This window comes from Podarcis raffonei, chromosome 2 (genome assembly GCF_027172205.1).
Source record: "Podarcis raffonei isolate rPodRaf1 chromosome 2, rPodRaf1.pri, whole genome shotgun sequence".
Classification (NCBI taxonomy): Eukaryota; Metazoa; Chordata; class Lepidosauria; order Squamata; family Lacertidae; genus Podarcis; species Podarcis raffonei.
Window position 1 is genome coordinate 87424736 of NC_070603.1, and position 27953 is coordinate 87452688.

At 40.1% G+C, this 27953-nt stretch overlaps 1 protein-coding gene across 2 annotated transcripts; it reads left to right on the top strand.

Moving 5' to 3' along the window:
• The first annotated feature begins 568 nt into the window (after positions 1–568).
• On the top strand, positions 569–27763 carry TXNRD3 (thioredoxin reductase 3). 2 transcript variants are annotated; one of them, XM_053378009.1, is made up of 16 exons: positions 569–825; positions 10344–10404; positions 13255–13364; positions 14201–14320; positions 15982–16054; positions 18211–18330; positions 19212–19354; positions 19933–20048; positions 20137–20362; positions 20564–20656; positions 21396–21472; positions 22403–22559; positions 23706–23813; positions 24312–24407; positions 25895–26029; positions 26528–27763. In XM_053378009.1, the coding sequence occupies exons 1-16, from the start codon at positions 703–705 to the stop codon at positions 26588–26590; spliced, it is 1821 nt and encodes a 606-aa protein (XP_053233984.1). In that variant the 5' UTR covers positions 569–702; the 3' UTR covers positions 26591–27763. The 2 variants fall into 2 exon arrangements, with proteins under 2 accessions (XP_053233984.1, XP_053233985.1); XM_053378010.1 differs by lacking the exon at positions 569–825 and adding an exon at positions 1035–1120.
• The last annotated feature ends 190 nt before the right edge of the window (positions 27764–27953 follow it).

Below are 27953 nucleotides of genomic sequence, written 5' to 3' on the forward strand. Positions count from 1 at the left end.
CAACAGTATTCTTTTTATATGCATCCTGAAACTTCCAGCATTCAGCTTCGTCGAGTCTGAAAGGCGCTATGACAAAGCAAATAAAACTTTTGTCTACTTTCCCCATGCCTTTTTTCTTGACACGAAAATGTCCTATATGATGCAACCTTTCATCACAGGGAAACTTGCCACATCCCCTTGGTCATTTGGGTCGCCCTTTTCTGAATCTTTATTATTATCATTAAGAGATTCCACATTTGGGTTGACGGAGAGAAGAGAGTGCGAGCCCGGGAAATGTCCTTTGAGGTCTCCTCGAGAGTAACCCTTCGTTTCACAACTGCGCAACACGGGCAGGGAAAGGCAGGGAAAGCTCTGCGCGGCGCCAAGAATCCTGACCTCCCTTCCTCTCCCGTTTTGCTCAAGGGCCCATCCCTGGCGGGGGCTTATCCTGCTCGCCCGCCCTGAGGAAGGCCGAGGGGTTCAATCGTCCCTCTCCCGCCTCCTCTCCAGGCCCCTTGGCGAGCCCGCCCGCTCCCCTGAGGGCGAAAGCGGAGAGGGGCGGAGTCGAGGGTCGCCCCCACTGCCCATGCGCAAGCAGGGCGAGTGAGTTTACCGCCTCAGCAGCAGCCGCTGCTGCTGCATTTAGCCATAGCGGCTCATCGCCGCAGACATCGCCGCCGCCGTCTCTTCTGCTCCTCCTCAGGCCAGAGAAGCCAGCCAGCCATGCCGCCTCCGGGTCAGGTCCGGATGCCGGACTGGGACGCCCTGAAGCTCCGCGTGCGGAGCCTGATCAGCTCCCACCGGGTCATGATCTTCAGCAAGAGCTACTGCCCCTTCTGCAGGAAGGTGAGGCGCGGAGGGAGGAAGCGGGCGTCGCCTTGGCAACGACCCCGGCAAGGGCAGCGGGGGCGTCGGAGGCCCGAGGAGGCCGCGCTGCCCGCCGCCGGGAGAGAGGGGGAACTGGGCCCCCCACCTCTCGAGGGAGCGCCTCTTCACAGCGCAGGCTCACGCCGCGCCGCGGTGGGAGTGAGGGGCAGGGGGCGCGCAGACAGGGCCCTGCTGCCTTCAGTATCCGCGGAGACGCCCGCGCATCCTCCTCACCCGACAGCCCGCTCCCTTGAGGCTTGGCTGCGGTTGCGGGGTGAGTGTCCCGGAGTGGCTCCACCAGGGTCGGCTTTGTGAGCGTCGAGTGACCAGAGCCTAGCAGGAGTGGCGAGGGGCCTCGACCGCCCTCTGCCTCGGTGGATTTTATTGGTTTATCTAATGACATTCCTATTGCAGTCACCTTTTCCTCGCCCTCCTCGTTCTTGCAAGGCTATCCAGATGCTTGGAAAGGCTGGTGCGAATTCTAATCTGATTCGGTGTTTTAACTTATTGTATGCGTTAATGAGACCTCCGGGTATAGGGGCAATGCTGTATATAAATTCAATTAATAATAGTAATAATAATGTGTAGCAGTTTCCACACACACACACCCGGTTTTATGGTTTTAGCTTTTTGTAAACCGTTCTGAGATCTGCTTGCAAGCAGGCTGTGTATAGGTTTTATGAAATAAACAAATAGGTTTAATCTCCCTTGCCAGCTCTGTGAGGTAGGTTAGGCTGAAAAGCGGTGTCTGGGCCAAAGGTCACTCAGTGAGCTGCATGGCTGAGTAGGGATTCATTCACGCTCTTGCCTCTGACACACTAACCACTACACCATAGTGTCTCTCGATGTTGACCTGGTATTGCTTTATTGGGGGAAAGGACACGATTCAAGGTGGGCCTGAACTAGAAGTCCGAGTCTTCATAACCCACTGCCCTTATGCTTCTTTTTCAACTTTAATGCCAGGGTTTCCTAATTAATTACCAAATGGACTAAATTTTTAAAGATGCTGTTTTGGAACGAAACCTCATTGAAATAACAGACAACTGTGTCCAGGATCAGACTTCAGATCTGTTTGTAGGTCATATGTCTTTGATCAGTTTGTGGAATCCAGTTGTGATTCCTGACTTAACTTTAAGTGTTAGAGGTGTGGGGCATAAGATTGGAAATAGAAAAGGCAGTAAAAACAGTATCTGTTAAATAGGGATTAAATGTGGTGTTTTTTAAAGATATATTTGGGACCTGTAGTTCAAAATAAGTTCACTTCAGCTGACTTGAAGATAGCTCAGCTGTGTTAGACATTTAACTGGCTAAATCTGTCATTTGGGGAAATATGTTTTGATCATCAGAAGCCTGTTAAATCTTTTCAGTAGGAAAAGGGATGAAGATCCTGAAGTAATCATAGAGTGGTAAATAAATAATAATAATAATAACAATAGTAAGATTAATTAAGGTGTGTATTTTTCTCTCCCTGTGGTGTGTCACTCTCAGGCGCCCACATCAGAGCTTTTGAAATAAAGGCTTCCCTGATGGAACTAGGGATGGGCAACAAGTCGAACCACAAGAGACAGTCTCTAACTTTATCTTATGTTTGTGGCTGCAGCTAATATGTATGCTTTAAGCAGATAAGCTGATGATTAAAGCTTCTTCTATAATATGATCATGAGGAACAACAGATCAGTTAGATGACATGTGCACTCTGATTACTTGTGCACTTTCTGACATGTCACTGGAAATGCAAGTTTTGTATTAAGAGATTTGTATGATTTAATTGGTTTACTAGTCAAAATATTGCTTATGGACCACCATAATGTTTTTAAGTGTGGTTAGTTTTTGCATGTAACATTGACATGTAAAGGAAAGGCTGGGGAAAAGAGGAAACAGAACTCTGTGTTGAGCAAGTGCTTTTTCCTGGCCCTGTACAGCTCTTACCCTCTGTATGGAAAGTCATAACTGGTCCAAATCAGGAAGCAATCCAATACCAAAAATGAGTCATAGCAGAGCTAAAAAATTATATGGGTAAAAGATCATATGTTCTTCTTGAACTAGTTGTCAAGACTGAGTATGAGTACTGTGTGTTGAAATCCCCTTCCACTTCCAGAAAACAATCAAATAACATAGTAGTAAGCAATTAGGGAGCTGAAGTGAAATGTTGATAGTGAATTAACACAAGTAAAACCAGGTAATAGTTATCTAAATAATAGTAAAGGCGCAAACCAGCAATAGAGTGAGAAGGTAAATGAAGATTTCTGGGTCGAAAAGTGGACTTGTCGAGATTAGGAGACTATGTGGCTCTAGATACATAGTACCTTTTTTAAAAGCTGGTGATTGTTTCTTCGTGTAGCATTATTTGGCTAACCATATAATAAAATCAAATATTCTGTTTTCCCCCACTGTCAGTTATTAGTTACAGTAAGCTGATTTTCAATGTATAAGGAAAAGGCACAAAAATATAAAGTATTGAACCCAACAGACAATTATTTGGTTGGTTAGTTCAAAGGAGAGAATTTCAATCGCTCCCTTGTTAGGGTTTAACAATGTAAAATGTGTCATTTATAATTAGTGTATAATACATTGTACTGCTTGGTATATTTATGAAAGGTTGTATTTAACATCACGAGAAGAAGGCATCATGAACAACAGTTCTTTCCCATCCCCTCCTATTCCTGAGCATTCATGAAAAGCTCTGTGGGGTTTAGGAGAACCTACGCAACATTATGGGCTGTGTCTTATGATGCTGTAGTCACAGGCATGTCCAAAGTCTGTTTTGGGGGCCTAATCTGGCCCACAGGTCTGTTTAATCCTGCCCCTGTGGCAGTTTATTTCCTGGGGTAAAATCCTAAAAAAAGCTGAACAACTTCAACCCTAAATAAAGCTGAACAACTTCAATCCTAAAAAAGGTCAACAACTTTGGACTTTGGTCGGCCCCCACGGCCCTTCACTTCATCAAATCTGGCCCTCTTTGAAAAAAGTTTGGGCACCACCAGGGGGAAATAGCCTACTCCTGAGATCTTTGGGCGAGTGTTGCAGTATTCCTTTGCCTAATTTGGGGTGATTTCACCTCCCATTGTAACCTTGTTAAGACACAGCCCACAATGTTGGGCAATTTTTCTCCCCTGATCCTGTTGGGGATGGGGTATGGGCGGGGAGGGAAAGATTGGTTGCATAAGGTCCCTTCCACTCATGTGATGTTGGATGCAACTTGAAAGTCACAGAGCAAATTTCAAATATTTCTCTGACGTATCTTTTTAGTGGACCTTACACTCAGATGAGCGTGCATTAGATCACAATCTCAGAAGTAGAAATGCCTTAGTTCTTTACATTTGTGAATACATGTACAGTCGTACCTTAGTTTTCAAACGCCTTGGGAGTCGAACGTTTTGGCATGCCGAATAATCGAAAACTGGAAGTGATCCGGTTTTTGAACGTTCTTTGGAACCTGAATGTCTGATGCGGTTTCCAATTGGCTGCAAGAGCTTCCTGCAGCCAATCGGAAACCGTGCCTTGGTTCCCAAATGTTTTAGAAGTCAAACGGACTTCCGGAACAGATTCCATTCGACTTCCAAGGTACTTCTGTAATACTAGAGATAACTGTAGATTGCTACATGCGGTATGCTTGGTTCAGGAGCCATTCAGAAGCCACCAAGACCCTGTTTTCCTGCTTGCATATAGACAGCAGCAGCAAGGTGCAGAAGTGCATCTTGGATTTGAATGTTGAATGTTGTATTCATAGGAATTATCTTTCTCTAATAATATAGATTGATATACACAAAAATCTTCACATGTAAAACATTTTGAGTAAAGCCTTGTCCTTAAACCATTTCACTCATCCCAAATGATAATAAATATTCTACACTCTAACCAACTGAGCTATCCAGAGTTGTTGTTTTCAATGTTCCTCAAAGCATTTTTCCATTTGGAAAAAAACTGAAGAGAAGTCTTCAGGGGACAGTTCCCAATATTTTTCCAAGGTTTTCCCCAGGCTTCTACAGCTCTGAGGTAAGCTTTTTCTTCAGCTCTTCCTATATCAGTGCAGTGATACAAGTTTTCTGGAAAACATTAAATTAGAAACTTTCCCCATTACCCTAAATTGATTGGTTTATGATAAGCAAAACAAAATGCCACTTAAACATGTTGTTGTTTTTATATGCTGTTTTAAAACTGACAGAATTTTTAGTGGTCAAAAGTATTGCCCTTACAGTACAATCCTATGCATCTCTGCTCAAAAGTTACTGCCATCTAAAAGTGTATAGGATTGCGGGCTAATGTCATTTGGAGTTTATGCATTCATTTTAAAATATGTTTTGTTGAAATACTTACGTTTTAAAACATAATTCAATAGCATGCACTTGTTACAACTTTAAGAAAAATGACACAATTTTAGCAGGAACAAAGAGCTCTAGACTAGAGACAGATATTTCCTAGGTACAGAGGCCACAGCTTTGCATACACAGGGTCGTGGGTTCCAATGTCAGCATCGCCTGCTACTGCTATCCTTGGAGACATGCTGCCAGTTGGTGTAGACAATACTGAGCTAGATGGACCCAGTGGTCTGATTCATTATAAGGTGGTTTCCACTAGTGTGTGGTTGCCTGCTTTGAATCCAGGGAGTTGGCCTTTCTATCCTTTTTTTACTTTGTAGTAGTATAGCCCAGGCCTGCAGAGCTTCATGTTGTAACCATTTGGCATATTCACTGATAGGCCAGTCATCTTGGATGGTAAGTATTGGAGAATTGGATGTGGCTTAGAGGTCTTTGCTGGCTGCTGGTTTTACTTCTGTTCTAGTTATGGATGTTTGTTAGTTTTAACATCTACTGTTGGTTATGGCTTCCGCCACTTTGTAAGTTCTGTTATAGGTAAAGATATAAAATACCTTTGAATGTTGGGGGTGGGACATTCCCTCCGCCCCAAAACTGATGTCGTAGTGAGACAGGTAGAACATGGCTGGATTGGCTGCTTACATGGCATATTCCTGCAGAAAGCAGGTTTGAACTCCCATCAGCTGATGGGTGTGGAGTTCAAATCTGCTTAGTTTTGCTGTGCAGCAAGTTCCCCACAAGGAAGTCATTGGCACAGCTGATCTCCGCAGAAAATGATGAGCAGAGAGTTCAGTCCTGCTTTGTTTGGGTGCACAAGTGAACGTGTTCACTTGTGCAACCTATCCCTGCAGAAAGCAGGATTGAACTCCATGCCCACCTGTCAAAGTTGGGCCATGGGAAGTGGGGAGTTAAAGATCTAGCCTCCTAGGCCAGAAAGCTTCTCCACTCCTGGTGTAGACAATATTGACTTAATCAGTTAAGACAGCTTCCTCTGCTACACCTGTGAAGCCAAAAGGTCAGATAGAATTATTGTAATAAACGTATATGAATTATGGCAGACTTTCTCTACAGAAAACATGCACATATACTGGGTGATGCCCATTGTGGGTCATGCTTGAAGTAGACACATTGAAATCAGTGGACTAGTACTCAAATTTTATCTTTGGTAAGTCATAATGCACAAACCGCTTATTCTAATCACTGTAGCACATTCTTGCTTTCTGAGGTTGTGATAAACAGGCAAATACACAATCACAAACAGTCTGGAAACCTGAGATTTGTAAAAGGATTATCGCATATGCCCATCAAATTCAACAGCAGTTTTTTAGCATGCCTGTAGGATGCCTGCTGGGCACCTTCGTTGCATATCTTTAGGCGCCAGGCAAAAATGTATCTCCATAACCAGGCCTTTGGCTGATTTAACATTCTGTGGCCTTTTAAATGTGTTTGTGAGAGGGGGGGTTTTGGTTTCTTTGTGTTATTTTGTGTTTTCATTTTGTATTTTTAAGTTGTAAACTGCCCTGTGATATTTGGATAAAGAGTTGTATAGGAATTTAATAAATAAAATAAAAATAATAGTGCACATGTGAATATAAATATGTGTGCATGCATGCATATAATTAGTATCCAAGTCAGCATAATTTATGTTACAAAATCCTAATTGGCTCATAAAGTAGCAGTCATGGGAGCCAGCTAATTAGCTACACTGCAGTTTTTAATGTAGGTGAACTGGTTTAGAAAAACAAAAAGCAGATCAGATGCCAAGAATTGTTCTGGAAAGTAGAGTATCACACCAGACTCTCTTAATAGTACTGTTCATTTAAACTACCACAGTAGCTGCTTCTGTTGAATATTACACTAGCAATTTTTACAATAAATTATCATTTTATGAGAGAGGAAATAATTCAAGGGTAAAGTAAGCACTTGGCAAATGTTCCTATGTAGTTTTTCCTTAATATTGGGCCTGCAGCTTGTGGCCCAGAAATTATGGATTTGTTGAAGGGAGGACTTGTTCCCATCCGCTTGGTGCCTTATTGCACCCTTATTAACATCCTTAAAATGGTTAAGAAGAAATAAGAAGCAGGAATTGCTTATTACTAAGGCTAATCCTTGATAATATCTTCACCATCACTCCAGCATTTGCAATTTCCTCATAATGTAGCACTAGTCATTTGGGCGCACCTAACCAGTTCTATTTTACATTGCACAGTTTCATCAGCCTAGTGGCCTGATGAGAATAAAGCAGGGTGGGTTTTTTGTTTTTGGAAAAAAAAATTAAAACCATGATTAGACAGCTTGTAGAAGACCAAAAAAACTAATGAAAAGCCTGATAGGTCATCCAATACAAGCAATGGAAATATGCAAATTCATAATTATATTTTATTTAACATACAATACTTCCTTCACAAAAAAGTTTTGTTCTGTTTTGTACCTAAGAAATGGGTGCAATTCTCCCAAGAGCTTTCTGTTTTTAGTCCATTTCACAATATTAATTTTTAGAATCATAAAATCATAGAGTTGGAATAGACCACAAGGGCCATCGAGTCCAACCCCCTGCCAAGCAGGAAACACCATCAGAGCACTCCTGACATATGGTTGTCAAGCCTCTGCTTAAAGACCTCCAAAGAAGGAGACTCCACCACACTCCTTGGCAGCAAATTCCACTGTCGAACAGCTCTTACTGTCAGGAAGTTCTTCCTAATGTTTAGGTGGAATCTTCTTCCTTGTAGTTTGGATCCATTGCTCTGTGTCCGCTTCTCTGGAGCAGCAGAAAACAACCTTTCTCCCTCCTCTATATGACATCCTTTTATATATTTGAACATGGCTATCATATCACCCCTTAACCTCCTCTTCTCCAGGCTAAACATGCCCAGCTCCCTTTTACATTACTGTGCCTCCATTATTCTGTTAAGGAAAGAGCTTGTGACAAATACCTTTGCAGTAGGCTTCAATTATAACAAGAAGTTTCTTTCCATCATTGCATATTTGACTTTGCTAATCAATAGCAGCAAACGGCCATACATTACTGCATTCTGTTATCTTTTTAATAAATCATAACTAACTGCAAACACTTCAGCTGTTTTCATGACAGCTCATTCACATGTAGCAATATGCTTTGCTCCTCCCTGGTACAAGTGGGAATGAGAAGCCTAGAAACTATGGCTTATTGCATTTGAACCTTGGATCATGTGTTTGCTCGAGAACAAACCAGAATCAGCAAGCTAAGATCAAGCCACAACTTCATGGTCGTGGTTGGTTTGGGAGAAACAAATCATGTTTGTGAGTTAATGACAAGCCCATATGGCTTGTTGCTTTCAGTTAAACCATGGCTTGTTATTAATCCACATAAACTGGGTCATTGTGAGCTATTTTTTATTATATCTCTGTTAAGTTAACCAGAAAATTGCAGACATTATATTCATTTGTACTGGTGTGTAATACCAATGAAACAACTAATTAGTAAATACAAAAACAAAAAACTTGAAAAGCTACATCCAAAGAGTAATGGACCCCTTATACTAGGGCTGCAATACAACTGGATTTTCCCAGACATTAATGGAATTTCAGAGGTGGAATTAACACCCAGAGGGAATTTCCGAAAGGTGGCGCTTTGTCCTGGATCTTAGACAAGTCAGTCAAAAAATCATGTTTTTTGGTGTGTTTGTTAAAAAAAAAAGTTCAATAACTTTGGGTTTCGTCTAAAAAAAGTTCAACAACTTACAGAGTGTCCTGGTTTTTACTTTTTGAAATATCGCAACCCTACCTTATACACACACAGTTCCTTTAGTTGTCAGAAATACTAGGTAGAAAGGGTATTGCCATTTAACCCAGACAATAGCATTAGCTGGTTTAAGAGAGTATTTTAGACGTTAACTTACTTTTCACAAGTAAGGTACAAACAATCGAGGACTTGGATGCTGAGATGTCTTACATGAGCAGAAAGGCACTTGTACTTGCACAAAGCAGTCCTGCTGAACTCTGATTTCCCTGTTCTTCTGCAGCCTCTTTCTGCGGAGGAGGAGGGTGGAATGCAAAGTGGGGGTGGGGCAGAGAGCCACAAACTCTGTGTTGTATGAGTGGAGTTTTGTTCTGCTTTCTCTAGATCTAGCCCTAGAAGTTCAAATTTGATATGGTTGAATTTGAAGTGTTGCACAATTTTGAAGATGGTTTATTTGAAAATAATAAAACAACAGTGGGTTAAAATCCACTATGATACATCATTTGGTATAACACAGATGTACAGTGGTACTTCGGGTTACAAACACTTTGGGTTACAAACTCCACTAACCTGGAAGTAGTACCTTGGGTTGCAAACTTTGCCCCAGGATGAGAACAGAAATTGCATGGAGGTGGCAGCAGGAGGCCCCATTAGCGAAAGCGCGCCTCAGGTTAAGAACAGTTTCGGGTTAAGAACGGACCTCTGGAACAAATTAAGTTCATAACCCGAGGTACCACTGTATTCTTAATAAAATATCTTACAAAGAGATAACCAGTAGATTGAAATTATCTAGCTTTCTGCCTCCGTAAATTGCTTTCACTTGATAAGTGGCTTTAATGGAAAAAATAACTGCTACAAAATAGTATTTTTTTTCTTGGAGAATATGTAAATTTTTTAATAGTAATATATTAAAAATATTCCCACAAAAAGTTTGTCTTACAACCAGCTTTGTAAGCAGTTTGCGATGATAACTTCCCTGTCCTATAAAGGCCTACACATAAGGAAGTCCCATTCAGTTCAGTGGTGCTTTCTGTGAATCAGGTGGGTATGGGATTGCAGTGCTATCCAGCCCCACAGAGGTGATGGGAAAGGGGTTAGGATAGCACATAGTGATCCCTCTGCTAGTGGAGAGGAGCCCTTCTGGTGGGGAGGCTATGCCCTGACCAAAGGAAAACTGCTCTTGGCGGTTCTTCCTTTGCCATTAGCCAGTAGAAATGCTGAAACGGGACATTTCAGGATAGCATGCCAATAGCTTTGTGTGCTTTTAAATTATATAAAAGAAAACTAGCAATCTTCCATGTAATATGTCATAAACAGTTATAGCCAGCACTTGCTGGTTACCTACAGATGCACTGTATAATTTCATAAGAAATTTTTTTGCACTATTATTCAATGAGAAATAAAGGTTCAATTTTTATGCCTTTCCCTGGTCTCACTTAAAAACAAAATATTTATTTTTGCAGGTGAAAGATCTCTTTCAATCTTTGGCAGTAGAATACAGTGTTCTGGAACTTGACAAGATTGGTAAGTAAAATTGACTTGCTATTTCATTGTTGATAACCATAGATACATTACACAAATGCACACCATTTTACTGAATGAAGGCATCCTTTCAGTCTGCATGAAAGAAAACAACTGCCAAAATGTATTTTTTATCCAGTTACTTAATTTTGGATTGTAAGTAAATGAGTTTTGTGTTGGGAAGTAAAATTTTGTCGTTTTTTGGAATTTTGAAGGACTGTGTGCTCTGTTCTTACGAAGCTGTTTCTGTTGCAAATGTAAATGTACACTCCTTTATTTCAAATATTATATGTTGTATTGGTTGCCAACTTATTAATGATTGACATATCTAAACTTCAGAAAGAAAGTTGCTGACTCATTGGCAAGAATTCTAGCACCAACTATAATCTGAGTTTATTGTTGAGCCCAGGCATTCTGAGATTGATAGTGCTGATTCTGATCCATCCTGGGGAAATGTTTCAGAAGTTCTTTCTCTTTCTTAATTCTTTCATCTATTTTGTACTGCATTGGCTTAGTTTGGAGTGAATGTTTTGGCTTTTTAAAGCGTGGTTGTAGGCTTACTTATTCAGTAAAATCCACCATTCATTGGGGCTTTTACCTAGATAATGTTATCTTTATAAGATTGATTGCACAGAGCTCTCAGGCAGAATGAAAGGTAACCCACAGGTAAGATGAGAGCTTGCTTAATTCTTTTTACCAATATAAGATGACCAAATTAAATGTTTTCCCCTCACCTCTTTTGTGTGTTGCATGATCTGGACCAATACAGCAACATGATGATAATTTTGGATTCTTTTAGCTTTAATCAATGTGTCAGGTACCAAAACATTAAATGAATAGTTTGGTTTGATGCATGTTCTGCCACATTTTGCTTGTCAGCAAGTTAAAAGAAAGCTATAGTAATAGTAAAATACAAAACTTTTTTAGATACAACCAATTAACAAAGTAACTACTGCCTTCATAGGCTCTATTCTTTGTTCTTTGATTGAGGTTTGTTTTTGTTTTGAACAATCATTTGTTTTGTTGATATCCCATTTGTGAGCTTCCTTGGAGCCTCAATCTAGGTCAAAAGGCAGACTAGAACATTAAAAACGGGTACATTTGGAAGAAAGGGCTGGTGTTGTTTTGCATACGTATTGACTTTTAATATGCATCAAAGTTGAAAAGCCAGGCTGAGGAAACAAGTGAGTTCTTGTCTCTTATATGAAACCCTCATGCAATAATTGAACACGAGGTTTAGTAAAATCCTTTTGAACTGTATCACTATATCCTAAGGCTTACAATTCTACAGAGACATAATTTTTATGAGTTTATAATTGAGACTGATCTTGTGTTTGAATTATGACTTGAAGTACAAAAAGGATTCTACTGACTTAGGCTTAAACCCAGTTTGCTCTAAAATTGCATCATAGCTAAAAATAAGCCATGGTCTAACATGAATGAGCAACATGCTTGGAGCTCACTTATTAAATTGTCCCCACCCTGTTTTAGAAAACATATTGGAGGCTGGCCTTATGCCCCTGCCACCAACCCAGCTGAGCGCTGTTTTGCATGTATCATTAAGCCAGTCTGCAGTATATTTCTTCCTAGCTTTGGAAAGGGAGAAGCAAGGGGGTGTCATTTCAGTAGTGTGCATCAGCACACTACTCCTTTGTGATAAATCCCAGTTTATATTATATGTGGTGTTATATTACATGTGAACCAGGCCTTAATGATGCAACGTTGAGGTTGTGAGGATCTAAAGGTGGTTTCACTACCTATCTAGCACACTGCTGGGCTTGTGCTGGCAGGTTGGAGGAGTGTTCTTGTGCGTCTCCATCTACTTTGCGGGGATTAAAAAACAACTTTCCCTCCATTGGAAACAGTGTGGGTGGAAGAACAGGAAGAGATTTAGACCAGTTCGTGAGCTAGTCTAAATCTCTCTGCATTTGGGGGACATACTGGAGCACTGGGATAGTCACTCTGTCTTTGGTTGAGCCACAGCCACGAAAAAGTTGCCGCAGGGAAGGGGGAAATTTGACATCAGAGCTCACAATCTGATGTCAGGGAGGGAGATCTGTTGACAGATCCCCTTCCCTATCACTGCAGCATCTTCTGTGGCCATGGTGCAGCCAATGTTGGGACTCTGGTTTGGCTAAAGCCAAAAGGTGGGCATCCTCCCAGGGGCCATAGATTGCTACCTCAGCTTAATAGGTCTTGCCCTCTGCACAGTGCTTTATAGATTGATCAGTTTATTTATTTGTCAGCAAGGTACTTTGCATTTCATACTGTACTGGAATGTTAGATTTTGGATTTAGAGAATTTTCAGGTTCTTGTTAGATTCATGATGTTAAGTCACTTCTTTCATGTAAACTGCCCAAAATGAATGAATGACTGAATGAATAATTGTATCTGCAATCTGCTGCATTGCTGGAGCTGAGGCACACGGATCAATCTTAAATATAGTTAGTAAAGACCAGTCAACTGCAAAGCATAATTTATGAAGCTGCCTTGCTTCAAATAATCATAGCTAAGATTAACTACGTTTTTGGACTATAAACTAAACAGCAGTTAATCTAAAACAGATGCAGAGAAATTTATAATCTGCTTGTGACCATATAGCTGAAGAAGATGGAGCATTGCTGAAGCTCATTCTCCATAGTGCTAAACCATGATGAGTCTTTCATCCAGATGTGGTCAGTCTGAATGAGATGTTTTCCTGATTCTTATCTGCCATACTTATGTAACGACTTTATATAAATTATCTTCTGTTTTAAGCGCCACTTTTATTATAGCTGGTGGAATAGTGTCTTGCAATGCATAGATCTTAGCAGAGTTGTAGGTTTTAATTCTACCCTCCCTCTTCTCTCTTAGATGAGGGGCCCAGCATTCAGGAGGTGTTGCTAGAATTGACAGGTCAGAGGACTGTTCCTAATGTATTTGTAAATGGAACTCATGTGGGTGGATGTGATCAAACTTTCCAGGTAATCTCGCTCTTCCTCCTCTTGGCATGAAAATGAATTGTTATGAGATAATGATTATGCTTTTGTAGCTAGCGTCTCCAAACAGTGTCACTTGTGCTATCTTGCTATGCAGTACATAAAGTTTGGAATTCATAAAGTTGCAACTATCCTTTGTATCAGGCTTGGGAAGTGTATGCACCAGTAAGAAGCAAACAACCACCCTGTTTTATATGGGTTCTTTTTATCAGGAGGACTTCAGGTCACATTATTGATATCTACATTTCCTAGTATTGCTCTTTCATTGCTGTTGTTTTTAGATGTGCAGCCAGAAACGATATATGTTTACTTTTGCCTTCTATTTTCTTTCCCAATAAAGAGTGTATAGAATTGTGGTACTAGCTTTAAGTTTTCTTAAAGGTCAGGCAAGTGCAAGGGCTTCCTTATCAGGACAGCTGCATCTTAAATGAGTAAAACAGACCCTGATCTTAAAACATCTGTACTCAGTGAGTTTGTATCCAACAGTTCTACTACTCACAGAAGGCTCTTGAATTTAGTGGAGGGTTCAATGAATGGAATGGGGAGGGAGGTGTTTTTGGCAGAGTTCCCCTTACTTCTGAGACACCCTGTGTCGTCACAAAACTATGCTTCAGAGGGCAAGGTAACCCTCTGGAGCAGAATGGAAGGTGGTGCAGGGCACTACAGGAAAAGGTAGGATTTGTGGAAAGTTGCCTTCTCCTGCTGCTGCTAGATTAAAGAGCTGTCCATTTCTAGGAGGAGAGCATTGGATATAACCTAGCTTTGTAATACTAACAAAGTATTCTGTATTCTGATTTCTGTGTCTTGTGTCCTTTTTACAGGCTTACCATAGTGGCTTATTGCAGAAGCTTTTAGGGGATGGGAAAGGCGAAGAGATGGAAGCCTACGATTATGACCTAATTGTTATTGGTGGTGGTTCCGGTGGGCTTTCATGCTCTAAGGTATGAACTCTACAAACAGGTTCCAAGCATATAGTGAATTGTATGTGGTTTCATATTTTCCAACCGACTCCTTACATTTTTAAAAATCTCATTCACAATACCTCAGCAGCATTCCATATCTGAGTGGAACCGCAGTTCAGACCCTTGCCTGAACAGGGTCTTTTGACCCTGCAGCAAAAGGGCTAAAGAAACCTGGCCTGGTGTGTGGGTGTGGGTGATGATGTTTCTTTGAGAGATTCAAGTTGCATTCTTCAAAACAAAACAAAACTGGGATTAAGTTCCATTGAATTAAGTGGACTTTACTTCCGAGCAAGCATGCATAGGATTGTGCTGTCAAGACTATTACATTATCTCTGAGCAGCCAAGAAAAAGGGGGTGTTTGTATATAACAGCAAAAGAAAACCTGTGACCTTCCAGATGTTCTTAGAATCCCAACTTTCATCAGCCGCCACCAGTGTAGTCAGTGGGTCAAGGATGATTGAAGTGGCAGGGCAACAGCATCTGGAGGGCAACAGGATCCACATCCCTGGAGTATGCCATCCAAGTTAGCTTTACATACGAAAGACCCTGCAGTCTAATTACTAGGAAATAGCTGTTGAGGATCTAGTCATCTGCTTATTAAGAGAGGAGCTAATGGATTGCTAGGTTTTGTGTTGTGTTCGAGAACAGTTGTTCCCAAACATTTCTCCCTGTGAATGACTTGAAAATGGCTGGTGCTCTTGGCATACCACTTAATGATTTTCTGCCTTGGGGAGAGAGATTGCTATTGTGATAATTTAATAAATAAATAAAGTAAAATAAATAATGCACTGCACAAGATACTGTGTGAGTTTTAATTGTGTTTTTATTGCTTTTATTTCTTACATTGTAATTTATTGTATTATAATTTGAATTCCATAGAATTTAAATTGTTAAACAATAAAATATAATCTAGGAAATAAAAGAAGTAATAAAAATACAATTAAGAATCAAAATACATATTTAGTGTGCCACAGACGAAGCTTGTGGATCACTGATGGTTGTCCAGTACTCAACTTGTTTGAGAATTAAACCATTCATAACGCATGCCATAAATTTAAGTTTAACGCCCCTTCTTCTCTTGGAGAAGGAAAAGGATATTAATTGACAGAAGTCTCTTTCACCTGTATATCATGGTACTACAACACACCTATTGTACATATTTAGCCAGTGGCAACTTCTTATTCACATTTTGTATTATACTCAGTTTGGGCATGGGGGGAGGGAGTATTTGAATGTATGGGAAATCTTTGCATTCTACAGAGAGTGCTGGGGGGCATAGGTGAGAGTCCTAGGAATGAAACTGCTTAGAAAATAACCCTAATGTGGTAGAACAAACCAAGATTTAAATCAACTGTGAGAGGTGAAAAAAGAAATGTTTCATGTAGGGTGTGTCTATGCGTGGGAGAAGTAAGGACATATAGCTAAGAATGCTAGTGTGAATTATGTGCTAAATTGCTGTGTTGAAGAAACATGAATAACTGCATTTCAGCCAGTGGCTGTTCTCTTCCTGGTCACAAATGGTAACTTCTGTTCCTTAGGGCATAACTGTTTTCACGAATGTGAACTGTTAAACTGCACCTAAAAAGGGACAGTCTTCTACATCTGCATAGGTCTGATGTTCACTTGTTTGTTATTTATAGGAAGCTGCCTCCTTAGGAAAGAAGGTGATGGTGCTAGACTACGTTGTGCCAACACCACTGGGTACAACATGGGGTAAGTAGTGATTTGAACAGATTTCAGTGTTGCTACTTAGTCAGCCAACTAGCATGCTGGGGGTTGTTCATTCATTGGTGTCTGTTTTGCTGTGTGCTCTTGAGCATAACATATAGTCAATGTGATGGCTTTCTAACTTCGGCTTTCTTCAAATCCTCAGCAAACCTCTCTTTAGATCTGTGTCCTACAAAAAGTATTATTTGGTTAATGTTTTTGTTCGTATGGAAGGTCTTGAATATTTCTTATCAAAGGAACTCTTAAACCTATGCAGCACAAAATTGGAACCATGGCCATGATGTTCCCGTTACATAAGCACATACTGATCTTGTGACTGTGGCATTGGCTTCCTCGTTTTAGGTTATGGCAGCAGAATAATGACTTTAACAGAGTCGTGTTCAGAGTGCAGTGTAGTATAGTGTAGTATAGAACAAAATGTCTATGAATCCATTTATCCAACTTTGATTCTCCTTCAGTGCATTCTAATGACATGATGTGTTTAAAAGAGTGGATATGATGAACTCCATGAGTATATTGCCAGTCAGTCAGTTGGTTCCAGACATGCAAGCGGGAGGGCCTCTAATCCAGTGGAGGTTGCTGCTGGAGGGAAACAACTTTTGCCAATCCTTCTTTCCTTACCTGCAGTCCACAGTCTTCCACACTGTTCCAAAGGATCCCCTGATCCTCAAGAGCAGCTGTAGGGGGGAGAAGGAATGGGGGGCTGATTTCTGCTCCAGTCGTGGTTGGTCCGATCCAGCCCAACAACTAGAAGCAGAGATGTTGAAGGTTTGTTCTCGAAATCTTGACTAGTTCTTATTCTGTAAGGTTATATGAAGCATGTGGTCTTTACTGTAAGCCCTGGAAGTTCACTACTGGCAGCTTTACAAATAGCTCAGAGGGCTTATGCAATCCCCTGGTGGCATGACAGGATTCCTTGCCAAAGTTGATTGTATCTGAGATATGCTTAATATACACTCTTTGTTTCTGATATTATTGGGATAGAATTAAACCTTTCAACAGCCATTCAACCACTGGATTTTATGGACCCCTAGTGATGAGTGTGCATGTAAGGTCTCAATTCACATTTAAATCTTCCTGATGTATAATCTGCATGGTTATGTGAGTTGCACCATCTAAGATCAATGGATATGTATTTCTTAGCTTCTTCCTTTCCCACAGGCGTGTGTTGCTCCCCACCATGTACACATACTGTATATGGAATTGGAAAATTTAGTCATTTCTAGTTTGGTAAAGCCATTTCTGCCAGTGTGAGGCTTGTTAGTAAAAATATTTCATTGTATTTCACTTTCAGTTTGTATACTGCCTTTCTATGTTACCATACACAAGGCAGTTTGCAGCAACAAAACATACAACAAAGAACTCACATTTTATAGTAATCTGATCCAATACAGAAAGTCACAATAAAACATAACTTTAAAATGTAACTACTTATATCAAATAAATTAATATTCAATAATATCAAGTGCCTCCTGTTCCACTTCTGTCTGTAAAAGGATACATAGAACAGGGCAAAGGCAGGAAGCCTAAATATGTGAAGCTGTGTCAGTTGTCAAGTCTTAACCACCTTTAATACTGCAGCTGGAACTTTGGTGAGGCTGGGGAAGAGGGCTCACCAACATTGCCCTTTCATTGCTGCCAGCCTCCTATGCAGGAGATAAGAGGAAGCTGGCTGTGAATAATCAAGCCTGGTGAGAAGAGTCACTCCCTCTGAACTTCATTTAAGCCAGACTGCCGAGGTTTGGAGTGCAGTCAAAGGCAGCAGCTACAGCTTTATTTATTGCATGTTACCTTTCTTTTTTCCCTTTGTTCTTATGTATTTAAGCCTAGATTATTAGTTTTGCAGTAATGAATTGAATCAACATTTGACGGGTTGTTGATTTTGTCCTATTTGATATGTTTTGTAAACTGGAAGACATTTGTTGCAAGCAGCTTTGGGCATATGTAAAGTAGGCATATAAATAAATAAACTTGATCAATAATAAATGTTGCTCGGCACGGAGTAAGGGTTTGTGTTGTTGACCGTGTATGTAAGGTATCTAAGATACGCCAGCAGTTCTGTGCATCCTAATAGTAGGTCTTACTTAATACAGTACTGTTAATGAGAAGTTTCTTAATTAAATGTACACTTTGCATTTCAGGACTTGGCGGCACTTGTGTAAATGTTGGCTGCATTCCTAAGAAGCTGATGCATCAGGCAGCCCTGTTGGGTCAGGCACTGCGAGATTCAAGGAAGTATGGCTGGGAGTTTGATCAGCAAGGTTTGTAAGAAAGCAAATAATGTATTTATGGGAGGAAAGACCAATTGGTGCATTTTTATCTTTGGGACCAAAGCCCTGAAACTGGTGTAAAGTTAACTAGGCTACTAGCATGTGCTAGTGAAGGAATGTAAGGGATTTGGGGTGCTGCTTTCTCTCCCCCCTTTCAGTAGGCTATTTAATGGCACCAAGTGATTGTTCTACATAAACTTGCGCTTGTCTTCTTTATACATCAGTTTTTGGAATCTTAGAGAGTCACTTGTCACTATCTTTTCAAAAGTTGTTGGTGTAGGTTGCAAATTTTATTGCAACTACTGTCTGTGTATTTATCTGCAAATATTGAAACATGAGACCTATGAGATCATTCTGAGTACCTGCATTTGTTTCAGTGGCGTAATGCAGCCCAAACCTGCTATCTGCTTGCTCGCTATATGAAAATTCAGTTATCTGCATTTAAAGACTTCTGCCCAAGCCTCACTATACGCTCCACAGAGTCACATATATGAACATCCGGCTTCCTTATTTCCTTGGTTTTTTGTGATGTGCTGCTTGGTGGCAGCCATTTTCGGGCAGAAACCATGGGAAGGAGGAGCAAGATCAGACTAATCAGAGTAGGAAAAGTCAGACAAATTTGTTTGTTTATTTACTTTGTCTGTCTCCTGTTGATTGGCTGCAGCGATTTCAGGAAGAAACCAGGGAGGAGAGTGAGCAAATCTCACGTTGGAAGTGTTCTCATAGGAAATAATGGAAATTGTAGACTCATTATGCAAATGTGCGACTAATGATTTCATGGGAAGGCATTGTGTTCATTAAGCAGCACATGCATGTATTGGTTTCATTGGTGGGATCTGATAAATTAATTTTTGTATGAACATTTCTTTTAGTTAAACACAACTGGGAGACCATGGTAGAAGCAATTCAAAATTATATAGGATCATTGAACTGGGGGTATCGGGTCGCCTTGCGTGATAAGTCTGTGACATACCTCAATGCCTATGGAGAATTTGTTGGACCACACAAGATTAAGGTACCTGCAGAACCTTGTCATTGTTGACATTTGATCTATTCAGAAGTATTGCTTCTATAATCATTACTGTGTATGAACAAGTTAAAGTGATAGATTAGGAAAAGCAATACTGTTTAACCTATTTTGTTTCAATTGCAGCTGTATGGTCTTGTACAACATCAAACACCTGAAAAAGTATTACACAATCGACATAATGGATATATGATTAGCCACAAACGAAGTTGCTCGGCTGAATAAGTTTTTTCCTAAATACGGAATTAATTAAACTAGGGTAGATATTTTGCTGTGTGAAAAGAGGCAGTTGAGAAACGAACTTCAGTTTGTACTAAGTTGTAATTGCAAATTTAATTCAATACTGTAACTACATGAAGGTTATTTTAATTTTTAGTGTTAACTATTCACAAGTAAAACAACATAAAAATCTGCATGATGTAATACAGTTGATAGATTATTCAGATCAGTGTGTCTTACTGCCTTGTAAGTAATTCTTGGTAAAGTAATTTGCTGGCAGTATCTTGGGGAAAATGCATTGCTGTGTGGAAGAATACCAGTTATAAAACTTTCTTTCCGTTGACTAGGCAACCAACAGAAAAGGACAAGAAACTTACTGTACAGCTCAGACATACGTTATAGCCACAGGAGAAAGACCTCGATATCTAGGTATCCCAGGAGACAGAGAGTACTGTATTACAAGGTGAGCTTGAATTAAATGACTGCTTTTCAGTAGATTAAAAGGGCTTCTCAGTATTTAAACATCAGTGATAATACTGTTTCATTTTCAGCGATGATCTCTTCTCTCTGCCCTACTGCCCTGGAAAGACTTTGGTTGTGGGAGCTTCTTACGTAGCCTTGGAATGTGCCGGATTTCTTGCTGGACTTGGTTTGGATGTCACAGTTATGGTACGCTCTATCCTTCTTCGTGGCTTTGATCAAGAAATGGCAGAGAGAGCAGGAGCCTATATGGAAACCCATGGTGTAAAATTCATCAAGAAGTTTGTTCCTGTTGAGGCAAGTATCTCCCCTGGTTATGTCAGATAGGAAAACGCTGATGTTTGAAATCTTTTTGTGCAACTTTGAGCAATATGGCATATGTGTAAACACAGTTGGGGGGCGGGTTTTGCCTGCAAAGGCTAATAAAGTGAACATTGTAATAAAACAGTATTATGTGGGTTGCGATAAAATTCCTAAGTTTATGACTGTTCCATGCAGGTTGTAAAGTTGGAGGAAGGTATGCCTGGAAAACTGAAAGTGATTGCAAAATCCACTGAAGGAATACAAATGATTGAAGGAGAATACAACACTGTAAGTGCTCTACACTTATGATTTTTGTTTTGTTTTGTTTAAATTTATTATTGTGGTGGGCAGGTTGGTAAGTTAGTTATTCTTAACTTGGCAGTGCTGACACACTTGGGCCAGAATCTAGCAGTAGCTGCTGCTGCACAGCCTGGTGCAGCACTCTAACCCTAACACTTTTGCCACAAAGTTCATTACTGGATTGCTCCCTTTTGCTGTCTGTCTAGGTTCAGTCATAGAGTTGGCCAGATGGTAGCTTGTCAAGAGCATGTTGGAATCTATTTTTAGACCCTGAATCATTTTTGAACTCCTTTTTAAACCACATATGGGGAACCTTGGGCCTAGGAGCCAAATGTGCCCCTCAAGGCCTTATCTGTGTGGCTGTTGGGTACTATTTCCATGCCACACGTCTCACCACCCTTGTGTCACCCCCTCCTTGTGTGTATTTATGCCTGGTTAGAATATGTCCTTGAACTCTGATAACGGCTCGTTTGCCCCAATGAAGGATGGAGAGGGGTATCAGTGTGTAAAGTAGCTCTGTCCAATTGCTCCGTCCATTTTTGCCTCTGGCCCCACCTTCCACTGGCATGTAGCCACCTGTAATTGCCTAGATGGCAGTGCAACCCTTGAACTGGAAAAACAACAACCCTCCACCCCTGGTTTAAACCAAATGGTGCTGCTTGGATTACATGAGAGACTTTTCAATACAGGACCACCAAAACAAGATACATGATTCCTTTTTGTGCAGGTTTTGATAGCTGTTGGCCGTGATGCTTGTACTAGAAATATTGGCTTGGACAAAATTGGCGTGGCAGTTAATGCAAAGTAAGTATTCCAACTCTTTAATTAATCTTGGTACATACTGAAATTTGTTTAGAAATCAGCTTTGGTCTTTTAACAGACTTCCTAGAACATCTACTTTCAGAAGTCTGTTCTAAATTATCATCTAGAACCCGTGAGCTCTTAAGGGTGAAACTAGGTATCTTAAGCATGCTGACAAAATTAGTTTAAAACTAGCACTTTATGACTATAAATTCCTGCATTTCACTATTACCAGTTGTTAAGTTGCAAATCCATGAGAATCTTAATCTCAGGGTTGTGGGTTCAAGCCCCACATTGGGAAAAAAGATTCCTGCATTGCAGAGGATTGAACTATATGATCCTCGTGGTCCCGTCCAACTCTACAGTTCTATGAAAACCTGCGTAATTTTTCAGTTTTGAAACTTAACTACAGCAGGCTTTATTTATTCTAAATTAGTATGAAGCCAAGCAAAGGGAGTCCACTTCCCATTAAATTAGTTTAATTTGTTTTATAGCTGAACACTTAGAGAAGCATCTGATATTATTATATCAAGGATTAAACCTCATATAGCCTAATGAGTGTGGCTGTTGGAATCTGCTCATTGTAGAAATTGATCTGACCTGACAAGTATGAAAAGTTGTATGGTACTCATTAGACGTTAATTTTCTTCAATATAGTGCGACCAACTGGTATTCTGATGTCTGTCTTCACATATAGTAATGTCCAAGGCCACATGAGCAGATTTCCCTTTGCTCTCTTTCCCATGTCATCCTAAATCTGCTCCAGAGGGTCCCCAAGTGCTCTGGAGCAGATGGGGGGGGGGGAATTGCTGCAGGAGAGAGAAGAAGTTGTTCCCTGAGTAGATTGACTTAATTGGATGTCTCTCATTATTAAGTGTAATCAAAACGTAGCACTATGTCAGTGTTAACTTTCCCCTCCTTTCATGTAACAAGGAATGGGAAAATACCTGCAAACGACGAAGAACAAACCAGTGTGCCTTATGTCTATGCTATTGGAGATGTTTTGGAAGGAAAGCCAGAACTTACACCAGTTGCCATACAGGCAGGCAAGCTGTTAGCTCGCAGACTTTTTGGAGGGAGTAATATAAAGGTAAACGTTCAATTTCTTACGGTTATTACTGGTTGCGTGCTCAAATAGGTTTTTTGAAATGGTCTTTTGATATGGTTAAGACGCCTAGAATTGGCTCATCCATGTTAGTGTCACCACTTTAAGTAACTTCTGGTCCAGCTTATGCACCATATCAGTTGCTAATAGCATTGGACTTATGAATCTCGGTGGAAGGCACTGATCCCTGTCCAACTCCTGGTATAGCCACAGCCATTTTTTGTATTTATATGCCACTTAGTCTCTAAGTTGAGTTGTGATTGCATGGTGACTATCTTATGCTCCTAACAAAATTTGGAAGTACTACACAGACTTTTACATGAATTGAACTTTGGAAGAGTTTCCAAGGAACTCTTCTCATTGTGAAACTTTTGTGGGTGAGCTGAGAGCTTGTTGGACCCTGTGTGAGAATCCGGAGACTGAGATGGAGGGTGTGTCAGAAGGAAAATGAATTGATACTGATTTTTATATATTGGTAACTTTGTATTACTGTAACATTTGTATATGTAACACTGTATTTTTCTAATATTTTGTTTAAGTTGTCTGTTGGTGCTTCAGTTTTCTGTATACCACTTAAAGATATTTTAAATATATTAAGTGGTATAGAAGTCAAATAATCAAAGCAAATAATCAAAAGGACAGGGCTAGTGTCTGCATCATATTGAAGCATCCTGAAGGTTGATGGGGTGGGGTGAGCTTGGAAACATATGCAGTCGTACCTTGGTTTTTGAACAGAATGCATTCTGGAAGTCTGCTTGACTTCTGAAATGTTCAGAAACCAAGGCGTGGCTTCCGATTGGCTGCAGGAGCATCCTGCAGCCAATCGGAAGACGTGGAAGCCACGCTGGATGTTCGACTTCCAAGGCATAGTTCGCAAACTGGAACACCTACTGCCTGGTTTGTGACGTTCAAGTTCTGAGTTTATGAACTAAGCTGTTCAAAAACCAAGGTACGACTGTACAGACCAGTATCTATGCCCTGCTTTAAGTGTTAAGCTTGGGCTGCTGCTTTTGCTGCAAGAGTATAAGCTACTGTTTGTACTGTGGCCAGTGCAAGTTTTATAGGATGGTTGTTGCATTTTCATCCCAATTGCTTTTATGTGTGAGTCATAGTATATGCTTTCAATTTTAGTGTGACTACATCAACGTACCAACTACTGTGTTTACACCTCTGGAATATGGCTGTTGTGGATTATCGGAAGAACGAGCCATTGAACAACTTGGACAAGACAATTTAGATGTGAGACTGAAATCTTAAAACTTTGCAATTAAATATGGGTTCTCTTCAGGTTATTAATATATGTGCAATCATATTGTGCCTCATAATCTAGTTTATTTTTGTAAGAACAGTAGCTGACCTGATATATTCTTCCCGAAGAAATCTCCACAGAATTTGAGGAACTGTGTCCTCACAGTCCTGTTTCCCTAGCCCAGTGTTTTTACTGGTGGAAGGGTAGTCCCTAGCCGTCTGTTGAAGTTCACTCATACACACAGGCATTTTTCTTGACAGCATAAATGTGGGGATGGGGACATTTTCCCACATGCTTTTGTCCTTTTCCTTTTTGCAAGGATAGGGATAGCAGCTTCCCTTTCTTTTTCATCCCGAGGGTGTAGGTTCCTGAGACGCTTGCACACACCACTTTAGAGATATTGTAAAAGTGCAAGGGATATTATTAAAAGTGCAATACAAAGTCATTAAAGGGAAAACAAACTTTAAAAGCCTAATTTTCTTTTCCAGGTGTATCACGCGCTGTTCTGGCCACTTGAATGGACAATACCCAATAGAGACAACAACACTTGCTATGGAAAAGTAATCTGCAATAAGCTTGACAATGTACGTATTCTGCTCTAAAAACATTTGTTTTCTTGCATGTTCATATTATCCAAAATATAAAGAAAGCCAGGCGACATCCACCTCAAAGTTGTGTGGATTGTTCTGCCCAGGGTGCTAAAATGTGGGAACAGAGAGTTGCCCTAAAGTGAGTCAGACCATAAATCCATCCAGTTCAGTATTATCTACACTGACTGGCAGTGGCCGTCCAGATTTTCAAGCAAGAGACTGCCCTAGCCATACCTGAAAATGCAAGAAATTGAATTTGGGACCTGCTGTAAGCAAATGCTGTGCCACACTGACCTACAGCCCTCCTCCAAGTGTACTGTAACTTAATTTATCTGTTCTATTTTAAAATTGTACTAAAAGCAACTTGCGGCTTCTAATTCCCTGGCTTTATTTAGCTGCTGCTTATGGAAGCCACAAAGCAGCTCAGTTTCTTGGAAGTGCCCAGCTGAAAATACTCTAGTGGTGCACAACTTGGTACAGCTAATGAAGTTGTCTCATCCTAACTGGCTTGTAACCACAACCCTGTTGTCTAGACTAGAGTAGCCAATGTAGTGCTCTCCAGATGTTGTGGGTTACAACTCCACAACATTCCCTAAACATTCAATCCCTGAATGGATGGGGTTGATGGGACTTACAGGTATTCCAGAGTATATGGAGGGCAGCCCACGGACTGTCACTGGTGTAGTGACACACTTTCAAATAACATAAATTCATAGTGTATTTTAAAGGTAAGCTTGCATAGTTCTATGTGTATTTAAGTTTGGGTCTGTAAAGCAAAACTGTCTTCATGCATGAGGTCAAAACTCACTATATCACACTGGAAGCTTTATGAAAGATGCTACTGCTCTTCTGAAATGGATTTCTTAAAGTAGTGTGAGAAAATGTATTTTTGTCTTCTGTTTTTACCATGCATAACCTTCATTAGTGGAGCTAAGTCATCAAACTAATTATAGGAAGGATGAAAACCATCCTTCCTATTAATTCCAACCAGCTTGTTGGGGTTAGACCTGTTCCATATTCCTTCCATGTGGTGAACAATAGAACTAACCCTTTTCATTGGTTTCTGCCCAGCTTCTCATTAATGTGATGTATCAGTGGTTACCTTTATTCTCATTTATTTGTACAGTGAGTGAATACATTTTTATATGAGCTTGTGGTTTAGAAATGAATAGATACTAATAGTTCAGTTTAAGTACTTTTAATAGCTGTTCTAAGCATCTCACTTTGTATTTTTTCCTGTTCTCAATTGGTGTAACATACTAAGGTAGTGTCTGGTATGGTAAAATTGATTGCCGTCTCTATTCATGTTGAAATATTGGAAACTAATTCAATATTCAGATTGCAGTGTTGTTTTTTTGCAAATGGTATACCAGAAGTAGGCAGAACAACTAGCAAATAAGCAGCTGCCTACAATTTAAGGGAAAATACTAACTGGGACAACTTACCTCTCTCTTCTCCCTCCTCCCCCCTTTTAATTGAAGAACCGTGTGATAGGATTTCATGTTCTTGGACCTAATGCAGGGGAAATTACACAAGGCTTCGGAGCAGCAATGAAATGTGGTCTCACAAAGGAATTACTTAATGATACAATTGGTATACATCCAACTTGTGCAGAGGTAAGAGTTTCAGTACCACTCTCATCTTATAACATACGTTAGTGGCATTTTGAACTTATTTTCCTCTCTACAATAACTTATCTCTTAAGGATCTCCTATCTTTAAACAAACAACCACTCCTTGTCCTGTTACATCTCTTTGTTGCAACACATTTTCTTTTTTTCTCCCCACTCCCTTGTGATTCTTCTCTAAAGACTTACAGTATTTACCTTTTTCTCTCTCTTGGGGGTCCTGAGATAAACACTGCCAAGGAGTCATGACACTGAACATTACTCTTTAAAACAAGTCGTTGAAAGCAAGTTTATAAGTTTTTGTGCTTCAAGTATCACTGCTACCTTTTTTTTCTTACACATTGGGGGTTGACGCTCACAGTAAGAGAATTCTGTGTTGGGCTTTTAGTCAAATTACACAGTTGCAGCAGGAATGGTGTTGAATGGAATGTGGATTTCTGAATAGTATTAAAAAAAATAATTTGTGAATTTCCCCCCTCTCTTTCAGGTGTTTACTACAATGGATATTACAAAGGCTTCGGGGCAAGATATCACTCAGAGTGGCTGCTGAGGTTAAACCCTGCTGTTTTAAACTGTTTCCTGTTGGTCCCACTTACCTATGTTGAAGATTTTAGGAAGCATTCAGATATACACAGGTAAATGAATATCTGAATGCTGTATTTTGCTACCACAGACATTGATTTTCTAAAACTTCAATGGCAAGTGGTGGTGTCTGCAGGAAATGGCAAAACAGCAGGGGGTAAACTTAGTCCTGACTTGCTTAGAGATTGCACTTTTGTGTATTTTTGAAGCTTTGGCTCTGAACCCCATCTGGAGGCGAGTCATGGCTGATGACTTCTATGCAAAGTTGGGAAAACCTATTTGTCCAGTCAGTAGAGATTCCTTCCAGAGGAACTTCTGAATCATCCAAGTGAAGTTTAATTCTATTAATTTCAGGGCTTTTGTACAAATGCAACAGGCAGAGTGAATGTATAGTTAATAACATTGGCTAGCAACAGCTATTGACCTTGATGGGTCAGTAGTGCATTTTGTTAATTGTTAACCTGAATGGTGAGATATGTTTGCAATGTCTATAAATATCCCCGTTTACACGGTCATAAGTTGGCGAGCGAGTTTACGAAGTTACTGTGTTATGTCCCCATATGCATCATAGCTCACAGGACACATACTGGGATGACTTGATTATTTTATCAATAGGTACTTGGTCACCAGAGAAAGTAGTCATCCTATGTCACAAAATTATCGCTTACAAAAAATTTTTTTTTGGGGGGGGGGAGTTTCTCTAGTTTTCCTTAATAACTTTACCCCTGATTTTAACCCCGTATTTGACTACTCAGATTTTTTTTTTCAAGTAGAGTCAAAATTGTTTCATGGTAATATTAATATGTTCCCTTTTTATGCAATAAGTGCATTGTTTCAGCCATAAAACGGAATGCATTTGGTCTAGATTACTTGTATGCAGGTAATTAGCTTGAACTGTGTCATAGCAATAAACACTGGTTTATTGTGCTTTATAAAAATTCCAGTACAGTGAAAACCTGAAGCCCCATTGGCATTCCCTACTTACTTTGAGGAATGTATGCTTGAGTTTAGTTTATTCTGTGATTAAAAAGTATCTTCTGAAATGCATTATTTCATTATCTGTTCATTATCATATGAACAGGTTTTTTTTATCTATTTATGGTGTATCATGAATTTAAAGTTCAGTAAATAAGCAATGTAATGTGTTGTGCACTGTCTCATTCCTGAGGAAAACTCACCTCTTTTCAAAGAGGAATATCTCTTACGACTCAACATTTGGAGACCCAGAAAAGTTTATGGGATGGGCATGTTACTTCCCCATGCCCCACCAATCATAAAAAAGCATCGTCCAACAGTATGAGCAGTCTAGCCTTAATGGCTAGCATTGTCTT